The 21,676-nt window shown below is 41.1% G+C and overlaps 1 protein-coding gene across 5 annotated transcripts in view; it reads right to left on the bottom strand.

The window, feature by feature from the left end:
• Nucleotides 1-20,850, bottom strand: part of WAPL (WAPL cohesin release factor) — a 72,431-nt gene extending 51,581 nt beyond the window's left edge. For 2 of the 5 annotated variants that reach the window (XM_075717486.1, XM_075717484.1), the window contains exons 1-2: nucleotides 20,827-20,850; nucleotides 16,956-17,479 (exon numbers count right to left, since the gene is read on the bottom strand). In XM_075717486.1, the coding sequence (XP_075573601.1) occupies nucleotides 16,956-17,457 (502 nt within the window). In that variant the 5' untranslated portion in view covers nucleotides 17,458-17,479; nucleotides 20,827-20,850. Of the gene's footprint in view, nucleotides 1-12,855; nucleotides 12,947-16,955; nucleotides 17,480-19,029; nucleotides 19,111-20,826 lie in introns of those variants that run through there. The other 3 variants (XM_075717485.1, XM_075717483.1, XM_075717487.1) reach the window with 3 other exon arrangements.
• Between the last annotated feature and the right edge of the window lie 826 nt (nucleotides 20,851-21,676).

Genomic DNA, 21,676 nt, shown 5'->3' with positions numbered 1-21,676 from the left:
TTGTCCTCTAAACTCATAGGGAAACCACTCCCTTTGGTTTCCCTGAATACCAACAAAAGCTCGGTGGATTTGGTACCAGAGTTTCATGAAGACTGCTTCTGCCGTACTCTCTTGTTGCACCTCACACACACACAAAGATACCCAGAAATACAAGCGTGTTATTTCCTGGAAACAAGGCAAACAGAAGTTTCTTTGAAATTTCTGAGACAGTATAACCAAACACAGGAACCAAGGTGTGTACCGTTACTATCAACACTCACTGTACTGGCTGCTTGGGACAGGAGAAGCAAGATAAGATGTCTGACTGGAATGCAGAAGACCCTGACACATAGAAGAGTAGCACACAATGAGATAAACAGGAGAAACAGAAGCAACCAGGACAGGGACACGTAGAAAAAAATCGCTAGAAGAGAACATGCTTAGTAATAAAAGAGGCTCCACTGGCAGAATGCAACCCCAACAGATCAAATTTGTTAGGCAGCAAATGCTTCCTCAACTTATCAGTAAACTGAAGGCTTTAGCATCCTGTAGCACTAGTCTTGACTGCATAAAACTTCATCAGCTAACATTTACCCAAGTGGCAAGAAGTTTCGTAGCACTGACCACAAGGTTTCAACTCCCCTGATGAGGAAAGTGTGCATTGGTACTGTTCCACGGACTTCTGTTCATTTGTTTTCAAATTGAAACAACATCATCTAAATGCCATCACTGCACTTAAGGTTTATAAAGTAACTTTAAGGTACAAGCAGACAATTCTAGTAAAAGAAATGACTACCAAGTTTTGCAGGAAATTGGTTTAATGCTAGCTGAAATTCTTCAGGGAGACAGGACAAGTAATATATCACAAGCTGCATCTAAGTTTTCTGCGAGTCCAACTGAGGTCTGTCATAGAAGTTTACATACTCAGCTAGAAATGAAAAAAGCTCTTCACAGAATATATGAAATGCAAAACTAAACTCCCCAAAGAACATCAGTCCTAGCTATCTCAGTGATGGAATCTTGTTAATCTTTTTCAGTATCAATACATTATACAAGAAATCTTGTTATTCCCATTTCAATCGCATGCCTGAGAGGCCCAACCAAAACTAATCTTTCTGTAATCAAGGAGTTTGACAGTGTACAATATGTTCCTCCCCCCCCACCCCCAAATATGTTTAATGTTATTCTGCAACTGAAGACTACCATAATACTTAGGCATGAAAACCAGCAAATTAAACTAAAAAAATTTTCAGACTTTCTCGCTGAAATACACTATTTTGCAGTCTCACCACTACCATTCCATATCTGAGTGCATATTTCCTTGAAATAAAGTCGACACAACATTTAAAATTCGTAGTTTTAAAATATGCCTGTCTTGGCTTACTAAACAATACTTTACTGAATTGTTAGGAAGAAGTTTCAGTATGCGTATCTGGAAAGGGAATGGTTTTTCCATCCCAAGGAAGTCTAGGATTTTAAAGAGACGCATTTCATACCAGGACCAAATCAAGTCTCATCTTCCCAGGGAAGGAACAGAATACATGTGTGCACATGCACATTATAACCCAAGAGTCAAATAATTCAGGAATCTATTTTGAGACAAAAAAGCTGAAATTTAATTTTACATTGTCTTAGCTCGAATCATTATCATCTCAGCTACAGTCTGTACCCTCAAGCAGAAAACACAATCAACACATCAAGCCTGGTAAACAGACTGAAAAGGCCAAAGATAGATAAAAATATGTATAGCTCATACACGTCAGTAGCACTGGCAAAAGATTAATGGAAAAAATTACCAAGGAATCTGTCTCTAAAGAAACATTAATCAACTATTCTGAAAAAGCTTGGGTTTTTTTGTTCGGGTTTGTTTGTGTGGTGGTGGGGTTTTGGTTTTTTTTAAACACTCTGCTACTAGCACATCACAAACATCATGACTACCCTATGATACATACTTTCACGGATATTCTCTTAAAACTCCGGATTTTTAACATGCAAAAAGCAAAGATATTCAGGGCGTGCATATTTAAGTCTTTCACTTAAGATCACTTCCTCTAAAACATACTCCCTGAATTCTTCTGTTCATTCATCAGTTCTGAAGCAGTGTTTAGCAGTTGAAACCACTTTACTTTTTCAGTCCCTTGCCAGGAAGTTCCTCTATCAGTAACCAAGAGCTCAAGCCACCATCTACTAGGTCTCTGTAAGAAAGATGATCCTCATGACACATCAACTACAGTGCTGCTTTTATTTTAAAAAGTTTTTCTAACATGCATTAGATATTTCACCAAGTAATAATAAATCCGAATGGCTAACTAAAATTCACTCTTAATGAAAATATTAATTTTGATGATGTAGTTACATACACCAAAAAACTATTCTACAAATTGTTCTAGAATATTTTAGAGTACGCTAAAATTAGCCTAATAGTTGTAGGACTCGGAGCAAGCAACACAGTCCCATCTAGTCGTCTGTGACCTGTGAAGGGAACAAAACTTTCTACTCTCTTATTGCAGCAACCTCATTTGGACAAACTGAAGCATCATGACAAGAACAATCCTTCTTCACATCTATTTTCTCCACTTCAATTCTTCTGTACTTGCTGCACTGAGGTTGTTACATTTCTTCTTCCCAGAGTGGCTCCTATTCTCATCTCCAATTTCACACTTACGCAACCTGCCCGCTCTTCTCCTTGTGCTTGTTCCCAACTGTCCCAATTACAAAACGCAGGAAACTAAGCTAGCTGTTAATTCCTCAATGCCAGTCTCCACTGCCTCTAAGAGAACGACCAAAAATGCACAGGTACTTCAAGGCATCACAACACTTGCATATTAGTGAAATTTGATCAGACGGGGTTAAGGCAGTAGGCACCATCCATCTAGTCCTTCCAGCCTTGAATTCCTCATTTCTCTTCATCTGTATATGTGAGCAAAAGCACTTGCTCCAGTCAGCTCAGATGACTAATAAATAACAAATCCATTCTATCCCCGTCAAACAGCTTTATTGATGCTTGGTTTACTACACTTCCAAGAAATTATCTTAAAAGCCAAACACTCATCATTAACAGCTCTTTCTGTACCACAGGACTTCTGTTGCCTTTGTATGAGCTATGCATTGTTTTAAGTATGTGCCTAAGCAACTCAAAATTCTCAGTTGGCTCTGAAAAGACTCCACAACTATCAACAAAATGTTACATCTCATTTTCCACTCAAAGCTAGTAATTTAATACAGCACATGAAGTTACTCTTAAACAGAAAATAAGTGGCAGTTAACCCCCCCCCCCCCGCCTTCATTTTGCGCCTATCAGTCACCAAAATTTTAAACCCACACAGTACTTCAGAAGTCTTAGTAACTGCAGCAGGGAGGTTTCTCCATCTCCAATAATAAGCAGGGCTGATGGAAAATGTAACCAGTAAACTGTTTACCGTACACCAGGTAGAAAGTCTGGCTTTAAAACTGCATCATCACAATGTATTAGTGGCAAACTAAGCAGTGACATTTACAGGAATACTTCCTCGAAGGACACCTTGTCGAGCCACTGTCTTCAATTCATCAGTGGGTCAACAGCTGTCAGACTGAAGCTTCTAACCAGAAGTTACTGCACATCACTTGCTGATTGCCCAAAGGTGTACAATACCAGCAATTCCAATAACCTCGATTTTAAAAATTACTATATTTATCTGTAGTAACTATTACAGCAGAAGCTAACATGATGTAGGAAACATTTAACATATAATTTTATTTACAGGTACAAAAAGCACAGATATTATGAGAAAATGAACTAATTTTGAATTATTAGGTATTCTGTAGTTCAAAATAGGCATGCAATTTCTCCTCCCAATTTTAACTGCAATTAGGCTCTTCTGGGGCTAAAACACCAAAATAAGTCTCCCAAGTAATTTCAGATCAGCAATAGCATATAACTACATAATCCACCAGAGAGTATTTTTTTTTCCCCGGGTACTATCACAATATTCCTAAGAAACATAACAATCTTCTGATTGTTATGAAAACAATCAGAAAACAAATCATGATTTGTTTTCTGTTTAGATCTCTAGAACTTAATTACCAGAGTATGAGAGAACCAATCTAAATGACTGGCAGGTCTAAATTAAACGTTAACTGATAAAAAAAACTACCCACGCATTTATACATACCTCTTGCTTTATTTTATGCTCTAGTTTATGTCACTAGCAAGATAGGAATGTCTTAAGTATTGCTGACAAATTTAAAAAAGAAGTGAAACTTCTACTCTTTCCCAAAAGAACACATTGACACAGTGACATGATGCACACGACCAAATTTCACAAAGGTGTATTTAAGTGATTATGATGATTATTGTCCCAAGTAACCTTTGTAAGATGACCATTAGAGACAAAAATTCAAGTTCATACACTGCAAGATATTCAATTTATATAAGGTAATAGTTTATACTCCTCTAGATATATGAAAACATGCAAACAGTGGGAACATAACTGAGTTCTCAAAATCCCACTGCTTTTTGAGTAATAAACCTTTAAACATTAAACAAATGTGCATCTAGACTTATTATATCATTTACACTAGATAGATATAAAGACAATATTCCGTTCATATCTTTTTTACAAATACATTTTTAATATCAGCACTCACTTACAAGACGGAACAAATGCTAGTCTATATCTCCAAGAAAACAGAAAATGTCTTGTAGCTACCATGACTAGCCATAGTGGGACTACCTCTTGCCTCTTCATTTTTAAGATCATGTACAGAAGGAAGAACATAATTCTAGACTTATTTTTTTTTAAAGACTTTTTTTTTTTAAAAGAAAAAAGATAAATGAATTTTCTTTAGAGACAAGACACCTACATCCTTTGCTGGACATCTCTGATAATTTTGACATTAAGATGTCTCAAATTTCAACTTTATTTTTTCATTAAGTACCCATAACACATCTCACCCTTATTTTAAAAGGTTTTTCTTCTTAGAAACTAATGTCTACCTGAAAATGCGCTCCCAAGTAGCCCTCAGAAGCCTTACTATTTCTTTATTGTACTATGTGAGAAAAGGAAGGAATATCTCCTCACCCACAAAATATTTAGTTCAATCACAGTAATAATGAAAGACACCACATAATTACAGACTTGTTGAGATGGTGAAAGGTCTACAAAAAATTGCAAGGCTTTCAGAAACTGCCAAAGTGAAAAGAATCACCTTTTTTTTTAATTGTATGCCATCCGTAAGTGTTTTAAACTGAATGTTGCAAAGAAAACAAGGTAAGTTACTAATTGAAGATAAAAAGACAACTTCCAATACGCTTCCTACCTTCCAATCTTTAGCTATATATTGTCTTACAGAACAAAAAAGTAAAGGGCAATAGTTTTTCCAGAGCAAAAGCCAGGCTAGACCAGTTCAGCAGGACCTCTGGTACTAATTTAAGCTGCCTTCTTGTGCAGGCAGTGAACATAAAAAGGGAACTCTAAGGACTCTCTCTATTCACCTGGCTCAACAAACTTCACTTCTGTATTGATGATGAAGTAAGAAGCAGAAATTGCTAGAAGAACCAATAAAGTGACCATATGGCAATTTATCTCCACAATTGGCTGATTCCAGTCACTTTATATTGTATACAAAATGGCAAAGAAACAGAGACACAAATGCATAAAAGTTTTAAAAATGCAAAAATATGAGTCATTCTAAACCTGACCTTTGACTGTCCCCCACTGCTTGGAGTGGTGTGGAACACATTCATTACCTGGTACAAGCAACAGAGCTGTGACAGCCACTGACCAACGTCCTCTGCAAGTACAAGGCAGCTTTCTGTGAAACAAGTGAGCATGGTCCCAGGACACAGAAATAAGCATGAGGACACCAAAAGGAACAGGCAAAACCTGGCCTATAGCTGCAAAAGGCCAGGAAAAGATGCCTACTATGAGAAATAGTTCAGTGAGTAATTAATGCAGAGTTTTTCGACTAGTGATTTTGAAGAGAGACACAGGTAGAGAATAGCAGAAACTACCTGAAAGTACCTGGGGAGAGGTGAGGAGAAAGTAGATGTCTGGGGAGGTAGAGGAGCTAAAGAGGTTGCACAAGTGGTCCCAGGAGCCTGAGGTATTTTTCCAGGATTCGTTACATATCTTGCCAGAGTTGCTCCGTGTTGTCAAAGTAGAGCTACTTCTCTTTTTGCCTGGACAGCTTCACAGATTCCTCAGAGAATTTTTTAGACAGCTCAAACTGGTATTTTCTCATATCATCACTGATGACATACTAGAATATTTACAGTAATGAAACTATATTGATACGATTGACTGATCACCTAGCATTAGGGTACACACTACGAGAACCATCCTCATTCCTGCTCAAGGTTGACCATAATGTTTACCATTGCATTAATGCAAACTTGGTCAAAACCTGCTCCAGGCACGGCTGAAAAGCAGTGAGCAGGTTAATGCAGAAAGGGGAAGCCATAAAAACAATTCTTATAATTTCTCACAGGAGATTAAAACTTTGACAGAGCCTTCTTACCTGAAGAGGAAACACTGAAGTTTGGAGAAAAGATAACACTCTCCATCAGCTACCAAAGCTGCAAGAGTTAACAATTTCATTGAACCTTAGAGTACAGCATATACCAAGATGGAATCCAAAACAAAAGGGAAAAAACCCTTTAGGAAACCAAATGCTCTTCTTGACAGGGGGGGGGGGAACCCCAAACCAAACCATAATCCAAACCAACCATCAAGAATTGTATCCTCCAGCCTAGTCCCCATTTCATTTCCATTTACCTTACAAGACTAAGTTGCTTGGCTCTAAGTCTGAAAACATCATTTGCAGCTCCATAAAAATCAAATCATCGTTAATGGCCTAACACTAATTGCCTAAAGTAAAACACTATATGCTTTTGTTAACAATTCAGTGATAGAGCTGCAGAACCTTATTTGCTATTTTTAAGTTACCTGGAGCACCGAGCAGTCTCTTAGGCTGCGAGAACAATGTCTCTTAAGGTAAATTTCTGGCCTGAACAGATTCGGGGCTCACAGAACAAAGCAAGCTCGTTGCCCCACAACCCAACCACCACCACCCCCAACACCGATCCGTTTGCCTGGGCAGGAGACGGCACACACTGCAGGATCATGCACAGCAACATGTGCTGGCTAGCCAGCTTGCAGGGCCCCTAATGCATTTGAAAAAGCAGCAGTTATAACTGCATTTTCCTTATCAGCATGCAGACGAGAGAGGTAGGGGAACAGATGAATCAATTCAACTCAGTTTTTCGCTCCACCATTTTTCATGACACTTGAAATAGCATTGTATCTTTGAAATCTCTCCTTGCCACTCAAAGTTTGGTCAAAACTGGTTAATAAGTGCAAATGGTATTAGGAAATTGAAGAAAACAAAAGGACAGTCAATATTAGCCTTGGTATGCTAAGAAAACATGCTAAGATGTCATAATATTATCACATATGCAAAATAAATGCTTCTTTCTTCTATTTACTCATGGAAGAGTTGCCAGTATTAAATGTTAGGCCTACTAACTTGAACTCCACATTAGTTTTCTCTCACTTCTAGCAATTCTTGATGAATGCTAACCAAACCATCCTCCAAGCTACAAAAGATATACTGCCTTCTATAGCTTTTGTAGCCTGAGACCTTATGCTCCTTCATTGCTCTGTAACTAGCCTATAGAAGCCCTCCTTTTAATACCAAAAAGAGCATGATTGAATTATTATACACAGAAAACAAATCTACAAACTTAAACTAGGTTTCTTTTACTACTAGCCACACAAATTCACAGAATTCATTGCAAATGTATAGATAATATTAAACTTTAGTCAGAAGCAATGAAATCTTTAAAAGGGCACATAGGTGGCAATACGCCAATTTTACATTCCTCTCTATTTCTCTTCAAATAGACGCCTGACTACCAACACAGATATAAAAGCAAGAAAATGAAACATCACGGAAAAGGCAGCAGTAAATTTTTTTTTTTTTTTTTTAAAAAGTGTATCCAGGGCCTTCAGATCCCTCCAGCTCCTTAGGGCACATACATTAACAGGCTACAGCTCAGGAACAGACCACTGACACAGGATGTAGGAAACAGTTTGTTAAGCTCATTATGAGCTACAGCCCTGCCTGATGTTCCCGAACACTTGGAAACATTTATTACAGCTCCATTACACCATCACCAATGTTCTCAACCATAAAGCTGCATCACTTTACAATTTGAAGCTCACCAAGCTAAAGGAAAAGACGAATCTTTACCAGGTGCTTGTATCACATTCCTCATTTCTGGGAAGAGAGCCCAAATGAGACATACACACAGTGTCTTCTCTAGTTTGGATGGAAAACCAGCAACTGCAGAGAAACCAGAAAACCATGCTTTTCTCCAAAGAAGAAAATGAATTTCATTACAGTTTGTCTCTGTTACTCTACATTGGAAATTAAATGTTTTGGTTGGTAAGGAGAAAAGGTTACAGACTAAACTCCTTTGATCCATTTTCTGCCTATGATTGAACAGCTGGGAGACACAGAAAAAAGCTTATGGATATAAAATACACAATTTTAAGAAATGGTCAAAATTTACTTAGATCCATCATTATCTATTGATGCCCCTAAGATCTCGAAAAGCAGTGCCAGTTAGCAGGCATAAACAGAAGATAAGAAGCACAAGAGCCTCAGAAGATTAGACTCTCAAGACAAGTTTCATGGTTGACAATCACTAAAATAGCTAAAATTATAGAACTACCACATCCATAGCTATGATTACAAATTCTTAAGTAATTCTGGTTCTTTACTCTCTTTGAATCAAAATGAGCTCCCAACAAGTCTGTGTGCAGGTTGGATAGACACTGTTTGCCTCTGCAGATGTTTTAAGTGGCATCTTCTTTTGCAGAAGAATTCCACAGAAAACCCTGAAGTAATGAGATTTAATTTACTGCCATCACAGAACTATTTTCCTTAAGAACAGTCTGCTTTTCTTGATTCCTTTCTAGCACCCTGAATGTCAAAATTCTAAGGTAATTTATATGAAAAGTTTGAATTGATTAAGACACTGTATGAAACAAGTTCTCAATCACATTACATCTCTTCATCTCAGTCAGAGCAGTTATTCTTCTAAACCTATAGCTTGTGAGACAGAAGCCACCTTTTCTTCTCTCAAATCACCTAGACGCAGCCTTTCAGTTTGGTAACAGGGTTCAGCACCTCTAATAAACCATTACTTGCATTCCATGAACCTAACAGATTTTCACATTTTCGGAACATGAACTGTTCTGCTGCTGCTGCTGTTAGCAAAACACCCCACCATGCTGTGGCTCCACCCTGCGAAAGGCTGAACCCCAAGCACCGCATTATTGCTTCTCACCTTGGACCCCTGTTTAAGCCCTAAGAAGTAATTCCTCATACACTTTGTTCCACTGGGAAACCATCCTACCAGCAGGCATTTGGAAAGGTTGTCTTACGCTGCTGCAAAAGTGGTACCTCCAGTCAGCCAGTGTACAGCTTTTTTTTTTTTTTTTTTAAATCCTTGTATTTCAACAGAAATGGAAGCCTTTCTACAGAGGTGCAGGCTGACATGACCACCCTCCCTCTTGTGCAGAAAATAGTCACAGAGCTAATCACTTGCCTTAATCTAATGATTGCTAGCTGAAGGAACGGAAGAAGAAGGGAAAAGCAGCTAGACGTTACTTCAAAAAACAACATCTTCCCACAGCACTGAAAATTGTGCCCAAGATATTCTGCCTGATCACTGATCTTTCATTCTATCTTAAGTCACTGCATATCTTGATACCACCTTCATACCAATCTATACACACGTACCTGGCAAACCATGCATAGCGCCGTGTTCAGCACAGCTGCCCTCCCCGCAAACATTTTGGGGGAAAACCACCAAGCCTCAAAATTACTAATTTACTCCTTCATTACTAAAGGCATTTCTCCCTCCAATTAAAATATAGCTAAAAATTAACTTAGGTTGCTTGTCATCAGCTATATCCAGCCTCTCAATTTCTATCAAATTAAAGCCCTATAACTTCCCTTGCACTTCGACCCTTTTTGTTTTCCCAGGTAAGTATATTTGTCCAAGATGCACCTATAGTCTTAGAGCTTGTCTGTCACAGCTGGAATAACTATCACTGCTCCTTCACTCTTCTTTCTAATCTTGCTTAAAACTCTGCTCCAACATTCTGAAAACCTCATTTGAAGTCTGTTTTTCTTCTGGTAAGTATATACTTACAAGACAAACGTGACTTTTTTTTTTTTAACATTGCCTCACATACGTATCTATCCACATTCATAACAATATAAATTATAATGTGACTCTAGGGACACTGATATTACGTAAAAACCCAACATACCATGCAGCGTGTTATCAATGCCCACACCCAACTTGCATGCAAAGTCCGCAACTCTCTCAAACAACGGACAAACTGCAGGTTTAGTAAACAATGCTAAAGCCCCTTCCTACAGAAAGAAAACTTTTTTTGTCTTCCAGCAAAAATTAAGCTTTGAAGAACTCTACAACACCGCAAGCAAGACTACTTGGCCGGAAATCTAAAAATAAAATGGACCTGAAGAGACAAGAAAATTGTGCAACATCAAACCCAACGGTCAGAAGAGCTGCTATGCTCTGTAATACAGGAGTTGTCAGAGCCTGAACTAGCTGTACCGTGTGTTCACCTCCGATGGGAGATCCAGTGAAGCAGACACATTCTTCCTCACTGGTAGCTCAGAAGGGCATTTTTGCTCAGAGCAGGAGGAGAAAGCTGATCTAGGAACCTAACTACTTCCCCCTTGCAGCAAAAACAAGACAAACTGTCATGTGCAACACAAGGGGCTGACAAATGCCAAAAAAGCTTGTTTTCACCAACTTTTTATGAAAAAAGTATTAAAGCATATTCTAACATAGCAGCACTAATAACTGGCAAAACAAATGTATCCTTAGGCTATGTCAGTCTGAATTCAGACACTACTCATAAATATGCTGAAACCTTTACTGAACACAGTAGCAGTTTCTTAAAAGAAAATATGAGCAAAGTTTGATGCTGACAAACATTTTCCATATAGTTAATAAGATCTCGGCAGTTTGAACCTGAAATGGCTTCCTTACCAACAGTTTTCTACTTTCCTGCATGCTTTGGCCCACTTAAGAGGCATGCAGGTTAACAGGTTTTTTTCTTCTACAAGCACTGACCAACTGTTTTGAATGCAAAGTTATTTTGACTTTTTAAACATGAAAGAAGCAGCAGTCAAAAGTTTGACCTTCTAAAAACTAACTGTTCATTGTACAAGTCCATAAAGAAAGAATGATTTTAAAAGTATGGATTCCAAAAAACGTATTGAGAATCTCACTGTTGTTTGGGATTGAGCAGTTATAGGTTGGGGGCAAAAAGTTTCATGTGCTGTGTACATGGACATACATTTCCCTGTCACTAGGAACAATATGTTGCAGAAATCAGAAGATTCCTTCTTAAATACTGGGGTCTTTTTCCTGTATTGCTATTTTAGCAAACTAGTATAAATACTGAAATTTAAACAGAATTTCAGTAATTTCAGGCTTTTTCAAAACATCCAAGAAAAAAACCACCACCAAATCTTCAAAGAAGTATCAGAGTAATACCAAAGCAAAACCAACTGAGAACAACTATTACACTAGTTTGAACTTGGGCTACTGACAGCAAGAAAATTGCGTGTGTTAAGGGTAGAAGGGGTATCTTAAAAAGGAGGAAACATAACAAAAACAGTTGAAGAAGAGAGGACTTGTGGATAAACCCCAGCTATCAATACACCCAGCATAACTACTGCCATCTCAACAAACCTCCTAACACTGAAATTCTATGGGCATGCATATTTTCTGGCAGACCTTTCCCCTTCTCTGCTATCAGTTTCTTAATGCTTTGAGCCAGCCACAGCACAGCTGCAGTTCTTTTTCATCATGGCTGCTGCCAGCTGTCTCCTAAGACCGCCAAATGCTCAGACCTCATTCAGCTTCCCCCAACTTTTTGCGCCATTTTTGGACAGAAAATGACTAAACTGAAATTATTCCTCAAGAGGTAAATAAATTGCACTCAACAACTCTGCAGAGGAAGAAAGATGAGATTACTCAGACCCAACTATTATCTTAAATGTCCATGCCACTGTTAAAGACCAAATAGCAGCTCTAAAACAATTTGAAAGGAATACCCTGGCAAATCTTGTTGTCAAATGTAATTAGGTAACAAACTTGCATTTTGAGAAGTTAACTTAACTCGAAAGATAGCGCTCCCCCACCCACATAATCAGGATGCAAAGGCTTTGCAGACACATTCAATAAGCTACTATCAGGACAGTCTGTCCGGACAGACCTGATGACTTGAACTATCTTCTTTTCAGGGCAACCATCTTCTGCAAATTACTTTATTCACTCAGTATGCTTTTCAAGCAACTAAACGCAACCAGATTCTGCATATTGGGTCATGAAGTAGTTAAGCACAGTTGTATCCCTTCACTCCTGCATTGCATAAGCACCAAGTTACTAAGAAGGATTGCATTTGCCACTTCGATTTGCTGCTTGCATGAGCCCCAAGTGAAAAACGAGGGCATTAAGAACTACCTAGAAACACAAAGAACTGAATAGCAGACAACAGCCAAATGTTTCCTTACAGCACCGAGAGCAAAACTACTTCCAGAACAAAGACTTATTTGAATACCAGTACATAGTAACAGATGACAAGATGCGGAATAGCTATTTTCATAATTACTCTAAATGTTAGTAAAAAAAACATGTAAGTATCACAAACAGTTTAAGCAAGCATAATATATTTTCAAGAAATAAACTCACAGGCTTTAAAACAAATCAGACTTAATCCATGCCCAATTAAAATACTTCTCGGCTAAAAGCATCATTAAATACCTAATATTTTAACTTACAGTTAACATAAATAAGTAATATTATTTCATAGTCCACAAACAGGAATCTGAGGTGTGCAAAGATGAGAGAGATCATCCAACCACTTGAGACATCTCTTGACCCAAGTGCCTTCTCCGATGAATAGCAGCAACATCTTGGACCAGACCCTCCAAAGCCCTGAGCTACCGAGCTCAGCACCGTGGTGCACAAGCAAGAGACAGCGGCTGATCACAACATCCAGAGTCAAAACGCAAACTCACACGCAAGAATGCCAGAAGTAGTGTTTCCCCAAACTGAAATAGCCAGGGTAGGAAAAGTAGTTATACAATTTGAAACATAGTCATACACTAATATAACTATGAAATGCCACACCATCTTTTAAAATTCATCAAGCTTTGATTTGAATTTTCATCTGAAAAATTGTACCATGTTCATTTCAACACACAAGCTAACATAAATAGTCTAAGAACAAAGGTATTAGAATTTTTTTTCAAACTAGCACCTCACAATTTGCTCTGCAAGGCTGTAAGTGTTATTATATTAAAGCTTGTGTGCAGGTGAATTTAGTGAAATACTATTTGGGTTTATGCCTTACAGAAAAAGCTTAACAGTTTAAAAAACAAATAAAAACTCACCAAGGTGTTTCAGAAATCCAAGTAAATATTGCTCTGTGGGTTTTCACCTTATCCTACTGTAAGACTCTCTCATAAAAAAAAGCTTGCCTTCTAAGTTATTGCATTTTTGCTTGATATGAATTACCAGTATATTTTTCCAATGACACATCTTACTTTCTAGCTACCGAGTCCTCCTACCTTAACAAAAGCGACCTAACAGTAACTATTAATACTGAATACTCTTTTGCTATTTCTAATTTACCTGAACTCCTACTGTCTGTAATTTACCTGTTACATACAGGATTACTCATGAACATTCTTCCAACAGTATTAAGTCTTGATCAAGCAACATTAGGGTAAGATTATGAGTAGCCTTCCATATTAAGAGCTTCTCAAAGCCTTTAAAATGAGATTGTTACAAGCACTAGCTCAAGATATCTAAAAAAAAAAGGGGGGGGGGGCAGGGAAGACCAGTAAGTCATACCATTTTATTTAAAAGATACAGATCCTTGACTGTGTTACACAGATGCAGAACTATTAAAACAACCCAAAACCCAGACTGGTTTTAATACCAAACATTTACTGACATTGCGTTGCCTTGATTTTAATGTCCAAAGAAATGGACATTGAGGCAGAGTAATACATTTGGAACAGAATTAGGAGGCTGAACTGTAGCTCCTAGCTTGCCCATGGCCATGTTAAGTCACAGTTTTCACCTTATTCTAATTCTTAGTCTTATTTCACCTAGATTAAGAATTAAGATACAATGATGGCACACGCTATCAGGAAGTCCTGAGACCTTAATTCATGCACTGTCTAGGCAGTATCAGGACAAGGACTAGCAAACTGCACTTCAAACAAGTTAACAAGCACTTTCCTGAACATGTGTACCAATATAGCCTAGTTTCCAATACCTAGAGGTACACCGTCGTATGTGGGTTAAGGTTGAGCTCACATTGAGGTCTCTCTCATGCTGGGCATATTAATACTGCTCTATCTGCTTGCCCATTCCCCTCCCCCGCCTCTCCTTCCTCTTCAGGAATCGTAGTGCTTGCCATCTCGAGGATCTATCAGCCCTTTGAACAAATCTGGTTGAACCTGGTGGAGTTCAAGAGTCACAAGGAAGGGGAAAATGATTATGGGGAGGGTGAGGACATGTAGGCAGTAGAAGTACATACGCTGTACCTTAGGAGACCACGCAACAAGAAACAACCTTGTTATTGTTACTGCCCCAAGCTCCCTCTTCCCCCATACCCCCACCCCCAAATTAATAAAATTAACCCTCTTCAGTTCTGAAAGATAGCCTCATACCAAACTTTACTTAACAGTCAATATAACAAAGCTGCCTTTGAAATACCTACATTTACACTGGCTAACTATACCACTATCTCCAATTACTCAATGTTCTGAGTGACGTACTCGGAGACAATTTTTATTTGTTTTGGATCACTCTACACACAAGCATAATAGCTGCTTAAACCATCCAAGTTTCATTTACACTAACTGTCCAAAACAAACCCTATCACCAAAACTACAGTCTTGGTTTCCTTACCCTTATTTAAAGACCCTCCTAGGATGTTTTGCGAAGATTCGTTCTCAGTTGAATTTCATGTCTGAAGAAAGCTACGAAATGGGGTTTTATCTTCATTTGACAAGGTGTAAACAGAATGTAATAATATCATCAGATCAAGATCCACCTTGTCCTTTGCTACTTCTGGCTCAAGTGCAGTCGGTAACAAGTACTTCAGCAAAGCACGCAAGAACAGAATTCCTTCAGTAAACTGCTGTAAGTAACCTCCCCCTCTGCATCCAGACCACCACCACACTCAGCAGCCACTGATGGACTTACCCCCCAAGATTCATCAGCTTCCTTCCTTTTAGACCTGTATATATTTATGATATATATAGTATTTATTGTCTAACAAGGAGTTCTAGAATTTAAATAAGTGTCAAATTAAAAAGTTTTTCTGCGCTAACTATTGTATTTTACTATTTTCCATACTACTGGAACCAGGGAGCACTGATGAAACTGCTGAAGTCTGTTCTTCTTGGCCTTTCATGCACTATGAATTTTCAGAGCTCTATCACATTTTCTGCCCACAGCTCTCACATTTTCTTCTCCAACCTGAAAAATACTGTTCTAACAAAGCTTTTCTACATGGAAACCATTTCACTGTGAAACCTGCTCTGCTACAATCTCTCATTAGCAACCAAGGAAACTCATTACTATTCTTCTTGTAAATATTGAGGGATGAATCTACTCAATCTCTTATGAAAACTATATTCAAACTCAGCAAAACATGAGTTGTGTTTCCAGACTGAAGGTGGATCACACTTACAGATAAATAAACGGCAGAAAACCATATGAAACCAAGAAATATTTCAGCAGCAAAAATAAGACCAAGGTCAAAAGACAACTACATGACCCACCAATGTGTCTGTCAAACCACAGTTCAAATAAACATTTCTTGTATTTGTTTTTCTTGTATTAAAATCACTAATAAAATTATCTTGCAAATAACTGAGCTATGCGTATCTTCTGCTATTCAGTGTCTTCGTCCACTGTATTACAACCGAACAAGTCCACCCAAATCTCGGATCCCAGGGTTAAGTTAACTATATCTGAGAATTCAAAGTTACACAAGTTCTTCTCGTTAAAGTTGATTAGGATAACCCAGAGCAAGTCAGTAGGTGTCATCTTCATCAAGGTTCACTGTATGTGATCTTCTGCCCAATTTTAGAAGCTGCAGTTTAATCAGCCCATTATATGAAAACTTCTGAGATATAACAACATCTGATCTTGCCTGAGAACGACTTGAACAAAACAACAGCGATGTTCAGCTCCATGGGGTTTGTGAATTCCCTCTCCAAAGTACTAAGATATCTTACAAACACTTCAGAGCCTGAAAACAGCCCCTAAAAGACATTTGACAGAATTGTTTCATAGGTCTGAAGCTTTTTATGTACACATTGATAAAGATGTGTTAATTAAAAGAAATAATACACCTTTGTGCAACTGAAGTTCAGAAAACTACTTTTTCCATCCAAATAGTTAAATAAGGCACGTTGTAAACTGTACCTGCACGGTAGCAACCACGTACCCGCCGCACTAAATTAAAGCCAGCAACATAAGAATAAAGCATTCTATTATTACCAATTCATCACTGTTCAAAATACTATGTGATAAAAACCACAAATACACTGAGCTCAGAACAAATTTTAGAAAAGGAACAAGGTGGACTAACATACTATGTTGAATCTAAAGCACTCTATCTCAATTTGCAGACGTAACGATTAGAGTGCCAAGGATCTCAGACCAACGTGTAAAATGCAGAATGCTTCCTGTATTTTTGGTTAAATAGCCCACCCTTTACAATTTCTAACAATTAAGAGTTAACTGCCCACAGTTTTATTGGAACATTTAGCCAACCCTTGAAAACACAAAGTCTAAATGTAGATTAGTAAAAATCAGAGGATAACAGATCTGGACAGTTAAGCAAATGTACCTGCAGTTACAAGTTTAGCACTGCTGCCTTTGCATTCTCCATCTTCCACGTTTTTGCTCGTGCTCTTTTCTTTCAAGAGAGGAACAGTATTGTCAACAGATATGCACTTGCCGGATGCAACGTCTTCTCCGCTGTCTGGCTGATTAATTCTGCTGTTAGCTTCAAGTAGAGGAGTGAAGTCCTCAGACTGAGCAGCTTCACCGGGTTCCAGCTGAGAGGAGCTTTTAGCCTGCGACACATTCTTTGAAGACACAGGAAGAGACTCTTCATCACTGTCAAATCCAAATGGATCCTCTGTTATCTCATCTTCAACTTTGGGTTTTTTAGGAACTTCGGAAATATCTGGTTTGACACTGGGTCTCTTCTGTCCTAATTTGGCCATGAAGGTGGTTTCTCCCCATTTGGTACTAAGGGTGGTCCGTTTGTTGGAAAATACTTCGTCAAACTTGGAACTGCCGTTTCCCCCTTTCCGGCTGTAAGTCTTTCCAAATCGGGAGGTCATTTTGGCTCCTGTTTCATATTCTCTGCCGGAAAAGAAAGAAGAAACACAAATTCACCAACTTTTTAGTACAAATGGTTGTACTTCCATCCTTCATTGGGCCTACAAGCACCAGGCACGTACATTTCACAGGAACAACAGATCCATCCTCTGCTTCTTTCTACAGACTAACTCATTTACATGTGAATATCATTATGTCAAAAGTTTCTGCAATAAGTAATGTATCTACCAACTCAACATGAAATTCAGTTACTTGCACATTTATAAGACAATGGCACAACGGATCCTTAAGAAAAATCTGCTATGAATACATTATTTTTGGTATTGCTTTGCTCTAATTTTATATTTTCAAGTATAGATGGCACTGCTTTCATGAAACATCAGCAGAAAACTACACAAGATTTTCACCACATCTGAACATGCAGCTCTCTGCTAGAGTCCAATAACACACTAGGGCTTTAAAAAGACTCTTTGTACTTAAATAAAAAAACCTGTCACAATATTTCAAGTCACTATAGATATTTTAAATACTAATTAATCACAAATAATGATGACAACTTCACCCCATGTTCTTCTTGCACACTCAGGCTTACTTAGCCAACTTATTATTTGGTAATACCATGTGGTTTATGCCATCTGCACAGTCACGGTCAATACCGGTATACAGCAATCCCCCATGAGTAAATTTGATTGATCAAGGGACAGGAACAGAGAGCCGCTTCTCAATCCCTTTCTAAGAACATGGAGGACACCTTAGGCAGACCAGCATAAACCATGACTGTTTACCGGCTGTTACAACTGTAGCCTGATTGACAGTTTGCTCTCTGAGGAATAAAGTTTAAACGTGAACAGATTAAACAGGAACACATTTAAACAGTTCCCGGTGTGTGTTCTATTCCTACTTTTGTTTAACTCAAGGAGGAAGACAGACCGCTTCGTTTCTTTCTCCCAAAACAAATACTACTAGTGGACAAAGGACAACATAAACCCAAAACAATCGTATCTGTTTTGTAAACCAGCATTTCTCTTTGCCCAAACATGGATAGGAAATTGGAATTCTTTATAGTCAGTCTAAATCTAATCAAGTCCATCCTGCTCTCCGAAATTACTCTCCATACTGGAGAAAAGTCTGTTAAAAAAAGGGGGGCATTTATTTAAGCTACAGAATCAAAGAAATCCAACTTTTCAAGTGTTAGCTGTCTTCAAATATAACAAAGGGTATGCCAAATAGCACCTAATATCATCATTAATAAACTTATAACGTGATCTATTTGTTCAAGACAACTGTTTTTATTTTTATTCCCCTGAATACGTGGTCTTTCTTCTGTATTTTAGTTTTCATCTCCACACTCACAGTTTCTTAACCTGAAGTGTTAGAATAACTTCTGCCAAAATCGCCAGACTGGTCATTCTATCACTTCGCTCTAGCAAGACTGTCTCACTAACAATAGCCTCCCTTTATCAGACCAGGCCAACCTTCACTTATGATATGAACTGAGCAATTCATGGCGTCATCTACATTTGAGCAAATTTTAAGCGAATTAAAAGCATCAGATTTGAATATCAGAAGTTTACCAGACAGATGGTGTTGCAATGCAGAAGAGATACAGGAACAACCACTTTGGGAAACACTCTTCTCCCCAGCAGTTTAGCAGATGGATGGTAAAGACACATGCTTATCTACTGACCAGAATTCTGCTGTGAAACACCATTCTGCAGACCGCTTCTGGTCGCTCCTAGTAGATGTTACTCTTTAACCCCATCTCCATTCTCTTTTTCCCCCACTGTGTCATCAGCCTACTCCGTGCTGGCTCCAAGCACATCGCTGCCAAATTTTTTCTTTTTTTGCTCCCCTGTAAGTAGCTCTAATCTCCTATTTTCCAGCCAAGAGTGAAACTAAAACTTCCCCACATACTTTAGAAAATGAACAGCAAAACAAATCCAACTTACTAGTTTTATTTTGCTGATGCTTGAAAATACTTGTAAGAATCACTGAAATGTTTTATACCAGAAAGGCCAGTTTTTAGAGCTATAGAAACGACAGTGAAATATTAACATCCCAGTTTCTAGACAACTCTGACAGAAAAAGAATAAAATCACTTCACTCACCACCAGCACATTTTCCTCCCCTAAACCCTGACTCAAGAAAGTATTTCCAACGCTACACTTTACAGCATCTGCAAAAATAACAGCAGATTTAAATTACGACTTGTGGCTTGCAGTTTTAAAGAGAAGATTCCTGTAGTCAAGAGGACTTCATTTCCAGAAAGTAGAGCTCCTCCATCTACATTTTCCTATTTCTAAGTTTAAAAATCAAGATCATCTCATACGGAGTTTTGAATCAGAATGTCAAAACTCAAATAAACACTCCATACGACATAAACTGGTTAAAAGATGAGTATCAGGAAAATATAAATACGCTACCCTATAAACTCATATCTCAGACTGAGATTAAAGATAAGGAAATATATATGTACCTCCTTACAGGACAACATCAACGGAGCAGGGTTTTTACTCTTTACTTACAATTCTCCCTTGCTTTTCACTCAGTGTGAAATCAAAAACTTGGCCGATTTCACTCTGTTTCCACTCCCTGCCTCTCTCTCCCGCATTGTGCTGCAATATTTGGAGCAGTGCAAGAAATGTAAATAGAAGCAAAAAACCAAAACATCGTCCTCCCGCATTTCCCCGAGCTAAACTCGGCGGACCAGCTAGACATAAAAAACCCGGTAATTCCCCAGAAAGCCCGTCAGCCATCCCGGCTCATTGCTCCTCTCTACACCGTTCCTCTTACATAATCGAAGGAAAGAAAAATAGGTTAAATGCACGGAGGCAGAAGCAGCTGATGAAATCCCACGGTGACAGTTTCTTTTTTTTCCTCCCTCCCCCTGCGGCGGGGGGGGAGGGGGGTGCTAGCGGAACCGGGTCACCCCACCGTGCACGCCCGGCCATTTCTGATGTCATTTCCCTTCCCTTCGGCGGCCCCCTCCCCCCGCCCCGCAGGAGAACCAGCCCCCATTACACAAGTCCCCGGGGCAGCCCGCGCCTCCCGCGGCCCGGGCCGAACGGCGGGGCCCGCCGGCCTCGCAGGCCGCACCCCCGCCCCCGCGCTGCCGGCCCCGGCCCGCACTTCACCCCCGAGCGAAGTCCCGCCGCTCCCGCCCCGAAAACTTCCCGGCGGGCCGGGGGCGGCCGCGGCCGGCCCCCCGCGCCCCGCCAGGCGGCCGCCGCCGCCGCCCCCGCCCCGAAAGCGGGACGAGCGCCGGGGGGCAGCGGCCGCCGGCTCCCGCCCGCCGGGGCCTGGCTCCGCGGCCCGCACAGGCCTCGGGCGCCGGGTGGCCGCCCCCGGCCGCCGCCTCGCCCGGCACCTACCTCGGCGGCGGTGGTGGCGGCAGGGGCGGGCGGGCGGCGGGGCCCGGGCGCGGGCCCGGCGCGTTCCGGGCGGCGCCGCGGATGTGGCTCTCGCCGCGGTTTCTGGCCGCCGATCTGCCGCCTGCGAAAGGCGCTCGCCGACGGGACGCCTCCGCCCCTCCCCCGGCGGCGGCGGCCCCCTCCCGGGGTGGCGCGGGCGTTAGGGCCCCCGGCGCCGCCTCCTCCGGCGCCGCTTCCTCCGCGCCGGGATTATCGCCGCTCTCGGGACGGGGCCCGGGACCATCTCTCCGCCATTTGCCCCGCTCCTTCCGTCACTGCGCGTCCCACGCCCGGCCGCCGCCCGCAGCCAATCGCACCCCGCCTTACTCAACCGACGGCGCCGCCGCCGCGCACGCGCCCGCCCCGCCGCCGCCGGCCCGCCCCGCGCGCTGCCTGCCGGGAGCTGTAGTTCGCCGCCGGGCGCGGGCCGCAGGCGCCCCCCCACACCACCACCACACCCCCCCCGCCCCCCGCCACGGGGCCTGGCGCGGCCCGAGGCAGCCGGCGGCCGGGCCCGCGCCGCCTTGGACGCGCGGGGGCTCCGCCGCTCAGGGGCGGCCCGGCGGGACCCGCAGCCTCCCCGCGGCGGCCTCCGCTCGGGCCCGCGCCGCCGGGGGGGACGTGCCGCCGCCGCGGCTCTGAAGGCGGGGGCGGCCCGCTCCGGCCCGGCCCGAGCCGCGGCTCCTCGGGGCAGCCCCGGCCCCGCGGGGCTGCGGCCCGGCCCGGCGGCGGGAAGGAGCCGGGGCGGCCAGCGCTAAGGTCAGACCCCTCCTTCGGAGTTTGGGAAGGCGGCGGGCGCCCGACCAGCCCT

Source organism: Pelecanus crispus, chromosome 10 (assembly GCF_030463565.1).
Source record: "Pelecanus crispus isolate bPelCri1 chromosome 10, bPelCri1.pri, whole genome shotgun sequence".
NCBI classification, from domain to species: domain Eukaryota; kingdom Metazoa; phylum Chordata; class Aves; order Pelecaniformes; family Pelecanidae; genus Pelecanus; species Pelecanus crispus.
The sequence above is the reverse complement of the archived record's forward strand: the minus strand, read 5'-3'. Positions and strand labels throughout refer to the sequence as shown.